The sequence below is a fragment of the Helobdella robusta genome (genome assembly GCF_000326865.2).
Source record: "Helobdella robusta unplaced genomic scaffold HELROscaffold_42, whole genome shotgun sequence".
Classification (NCBI taxonomy): Eukaryota; Metazoa; Annelida; class Clitellata; order Rhynchobdellida; family Glossiphoniidae; genus Helobdella; species Helobdella robusta.
Window position 1 is genome coordinate 891,808 of NW_008704981.1, and position 5,160 is coordinate 896,967.

At 33.2% G+C, this 5,160-nt stretch overlaps 1 protein-coding gene across 1 annotated transcript in view; it reads right to left on the reverse strand.

Annotated features, from left to right (window-relative positions):
- Positions 1-262: 262 nt before the first annotated feature.
- Positions 263-5,160, reverse strand: part of HELRODRAFT_177366 (hypothetical protein) — a gene marked incomplete at both ends in the record, with an annotated part of 21,261 nt that continues 16,363 nt past the window's right edge. The window contains 4 exons of the mRNA XM_009025569.1: positions 263-1,473; positions 1,848-2,086; positions 3,561-3,640; positions 4,142-4,210. Coding sequence (XP_009023817.1) covers positions 263-1,473; positions 1,848-2,086; positions 3,561-3,640; positions 4,142-4,210 — 1,599 coding nt within the window. The remainder of the gene's footprint in view (positions 1,474-1,847; positions 2,087-3,560; positions 3,641-4,141; positions 4,211-5,160) is intronic.

The window sequence follows — 5,160 nt, forward strand, 5'->3', positions numbered from 1 at the left end:
GTGTGTTTGTGTTTCTAATTTTATTCAAGAAAATAAAAAACAGTAAAATAAAAAAAATATATAAATTCAAGGGTACAATGAAAGGAAAAATTTTCCATTTTTTACTCGATTGATAAAAACTGGAGGGCGGAAATGTTTCTCTATTGACGTCTTTGTGAGTGATTTTAGTTTCGCCTTACTCTCTGTGTGTCTGGTTTTGTCTCTCTGTTTTTGCTGCTTGCTTTTGTCCTGTTCTAATTTTTTTGTAATGTTTTTGTTAAATTTAAATAATTTCTACATAATTGTCATTATCATTATAATTATAATCATTATTATTATTATTATTGTTGTTGTTGTTGTTGTTGAATGGTTTTACAGTGTTTTCTATAGAATCTGTGTTGGTTTTAACAGCAGTGATATTACGGTTGTTGATATTATTGTCTGTTATAATTTTGTTGTTGTTTCCGGTGTTATTATTATTAGTTGTAGAAATAGTAGTAGTAGTAGTAGTAGTAGTAGTAGTAGTAGTAGTAGTAATAATAGTAGTAGTAGAAGTTGTAATAGTTATAGTAGAGGTAGTATCTTTGTAAATGTTACTGGCAGCATTATTATCATCATGGATGATGTTGTCATTCTTATGTGTGTTGTTGCTACTATTTTTTGTGTTGTTGTTGCTGTTATTGATGTTACTACTATTAGTGTTGTTGCTGTTGGTGTCATTAGAATTAGTTTTGTTGTTGTTGATGTTGTTGTTGTTGTTGATGTTGTTGTTGTTGATGTTGTTGTTGATGTTACTGTTATTGATGTTGTTGTTGTTGCCGTTGTTGATGTTGCTGTTGATATTGTTGTTGATGTTGTTGTTGTTAATATTGTTGATGTTGTTGTTGTTTTCAATATTATTGATGTTGTTGTAATTGTTGTTGTATTCGAGGCAAGTACTGCACTCCTCTTGCATCCTTGTAACACCGGTCATGCATGGCTGATACCTATACACGGTTGGTCGAACGAACGCTATTGATTTGTTGCTACTGATGTTGTTGTTGATGTATTTTTTGTTGATGTATTTGATGTTGTTGTTGTTGTTGAAATAGTCGTTGTTATCGTTTGGGTTGTTGTGGTTGTTGTTTATTGAGCATGCGTTCGTTAGAAGATAGCTGATAGGTATGCATTTGAGATAATGTTGTTGCGTGTGGTTATCGACGTAAGATATTCTGTCGCTGACGTTTTTGTTGCTGCTGTGGTTGTTGTGGTTGACGGGGTTGTTGTTGGGAGATTTTCCAATGTAAGATATGGTGATGTTGTTTGAATTTTTGTAGTTGAGCGTGTCGTCGTCGTAATCGCTACAGAAAAAATCGTCGTCGCAATTATTTTCGTCGTCGTCGTTGGTGTGGCTGTTGCGGCTGAATCTGTTGAAGTCGTTGGCAGTTTTGCTGCTGTTAGTGGTTGACTTTTCTTGATATGTCGTGTCTGAAGTTTGGGCGATTTCGTAGCCGCCTGGTGTTAAAAGTTGAAGTGAATTTTTTTTTGAAATTTTGATCTGGTAAAGTTAGTAAAATTGTTGCTATTTATAGCAATCGATGCAGATGTTAGTATATTTCAATTTGCATCCATTATCATCCAACCTCATTAACAACCTCACTCACGTAATCACCCATGTTATATTATCACCTACATTCCAACTCATCTGATCATTCTTCCATATTATTTGTTGCATAGACGTGTTGAAAAAAGTGTCACAAATTCAATGCCTCTCAAACACATGCCTTCTCAAAAAAATTATCGCCATTATCATCATCACCATCATCATCACCATAATCATCACCATCATCATCATCCTCATTATCATCAACATCACCATCACTCCTCACAGCTGTCATAGCATGACATGCAGCAAGATTTGACGCGCCCATCCGAGTCGCTGAAGCGATAAATGTTTCTGTCGATCGAATTTGTCACGTGATTTCCGGAAGCAGCAGACGACTTCCGGCAGAGGATGTCGGATCTAAAACCGCAGCAGCACACAAACCATAAAGTAAAGATGACTACCGGAAGTAATATGGCCGTTAAGATAGCTTCCGAGGTTGAGAACAATGACAGGATGAAACCTCTGTGTATGTTTTGTCATAAAATTCACAAAAATAGAAAATTTTTTTTGTCATTTTATAATCATGCCATAAGAATTATATTATCATCACCACCGTCTTTGTCATCATCATCAGCATCGTTGTCTTCGTCATCATCGTCTCCACAACCATCATATCATTATCAACATCGTCGTCCTAATCAAAATTGCGCAATATGATTGATTGACGGACGGAGTTCAGAGGTCAGCGCAAGGAAACAAAAATATTGACGGCTCGTTTAGAGTTAAAAAATCAAAGAGGGGTGGAGATAAAATGGAAAAATTTATAAATGAAACATGAGAGAGAGAGAGAGAGAGAGAGAGAGAGAGAGAGAGAGAGAGGTAAAAAGAAAAAAGAAAGAGAGTGAGAGAGAGAAAAAGTGAGAAAGAGGGATGGAGACACAGACAAACAAACAAACATATTCAGAAAGAGAAAAATTGAGAGAGACAGAAAGAGAAAAATAGAGACAGACAGAGAGAGAGAGAAAGAAAAAGAGAAAGAAAAAGAGAGAGAGAGAGAAAAAAAGATTGATGCCAAAAACGGTGAAATAAGCAGGTTGAAAAGTATGAGAAATTAAAATGCATACACGGATGAAAAAAATGAAAAAAAAAGAAAAATAGATTGAAAGAAAGAGAATTAGAGAGATAGAAAGAGAGAGAGAGAGAGAAAGAGAATAAGAGAGAGAGAGAAAGAAAGAAATAATGAGAGTAAGATGAGAAGAGTAGATTCAAGTGAACGCGGCGCGTGACATTTCTTCATTAAAACTGACCACCAATCATTGTTGCGAGTGCTTATTATATTTATATTATCCGGATTATTATTATTATTATTTTTATTATTATTATTATTATTATTATTTTTATTATTATTATTATTATTATTATTATTATATTTTGTTACTCCTATAATTCTTATTATCATTATTGCTATTATTTGTATTATTATTTTTGAAAATTATTTTTAACCGTGATTTTTTTTTCATTTAAGATTTAATCTTTCTTTAGTTTGGTTTTATTTATTATTTTTTCTTATGTTTTTTTTATCATTAATTTTGCTGCTGCAAAAATAATATTATAATTAATAACAGTAATAATAATAATAATAATTTTAGGAATAACAAAATATAATGATAATAATAATCCAGATAATATAAATAATAATAATGCTGGTACTACTGCCATGTGGTTTTTTTTATTTCTTATTTTTCTTCCGTGTTCAACTATTTTCCCCTCTCGAAGAAATTTTTTCTCTCCATATATTTCTCGGTCCTGATTGCATCACGGCATGTATGGCGGTCATTTGCCGGTCAGTTTATAAGCCGTAGTGGGCAGATGAAAAGATGTTGTTATTGTTATCATCATCATCATCATTATTTATTATTGTTGTTATTATTATTGATACTATTATTATTATATTATAATAAATAATAAAAAAAACAACATCAACATCATGACCAACTTCACTCCAAACCTGTCACCATCTTCATACTCGTCATCAAAGGTATCCTTAATTTCTTCGCACCGGAAGTAATCCCAGTTCTGATGATATCTGGATGGATGGTTGGATGGATGAATGGATGGATGGATGGATGAATGGATAGATGGATGAATGGATAAACGGATTGATAAATACGTAAAAAGATGAATCATTTGATTGACGAGTTAATGTTGAAGTTTAACCAAAATACACAGTCACGAATACAACAATAAAGAATCGAGCCATTAAATAACGTTCAAGTTTATGAAAAAACGCAGTTGGAAACCAACAAATACACACAAACAGAACCAACAAACATCACAGACATACAAACATACAGACAGTTGAACACAAACAAACACAGACAACCAAACAAACAAACAGACATACAAACACCAGACAAACAAACAGACAGGACATACAACAGATAGGACATACAAACAAACAGACATACAAACAACCAGACAAACAAACAAACAGATAGACATACAAACAGACCGGGCATACAAACAGTCAGACAAACAAACAGACAGATAAACAAACAGATATACAAACAAACCAACCTGCAGCACATAGACGCCCTGGCCTGTTTGCAGCAGCAATGATCGAACCCAGGCGAATAATTTAAAATTCTGCAGACGTGTGTGTAATGCATGTATTGCTTGGCACTACAGTTTCCCCATTGTGTTGGTTGTCGAATGTGATAATGTTGTTGCTGATGTTGTTGCTGCAGATGTTGTTGTTGTTGTTGTTGCTGCTGCTGATGTTGTTGTTGTTGTTGATCCGGTGTTGATAATTGTTGATAGAGTTTGTTATTGTTGTTGTTGTCTTGGTGAAAATATTTAGCGCTAGATGATTCTTCGTGAGTTGCTGTTGTTGGTTATTGTTGTTGGTTGTTGTTGTTTGTGGAATGATTTTTCGTTGTTTAAGAGAAAAATTTGAAAAATGTATCGATTATAGAATAATGAGCCTTTGATTTGTGTTTATGGCCTCTTGTGATTTGAAGTGAACTGCTTACATCACAACAAATGCATTTTAATCGAGTTGACAGGATGCTCATATAACAAACTTAACCAAATAACCCAAATAACCATTACTAGTCTTTGAATAACATGAAGGAAGTAACACAAAATCAACAACAACAAAAACTACAACAACAACAACAACAACAGCAACAACAAAATAACTAAAACAAGATCCGAACGGCATCAAAGAAAACCATTCAGCCATCATTAACATCACATAAAAATCGTTTAATAACAACACTCAAACAACTAAACAACATTCACTTTGGTGGCTACTACAACATACAAAGTCGGATAAACGTTCAAGCATAAAATATAGCCTACAATCATCAACATACAATTATCAACGACAAACAAACATACAACAACTAAATACAAACGTCAACAACATTCAAACAGTGACATACAAACGACATACATACAAACAAAAAAACTTAGCAACAATAACATACCAGATTAGAAAAAATGCAACCATTAAAAATATACAAACAACAACATACAAACATTCAAAAACTACATGCAAATATACAACAACTACATGAAAATGTCAACAACAT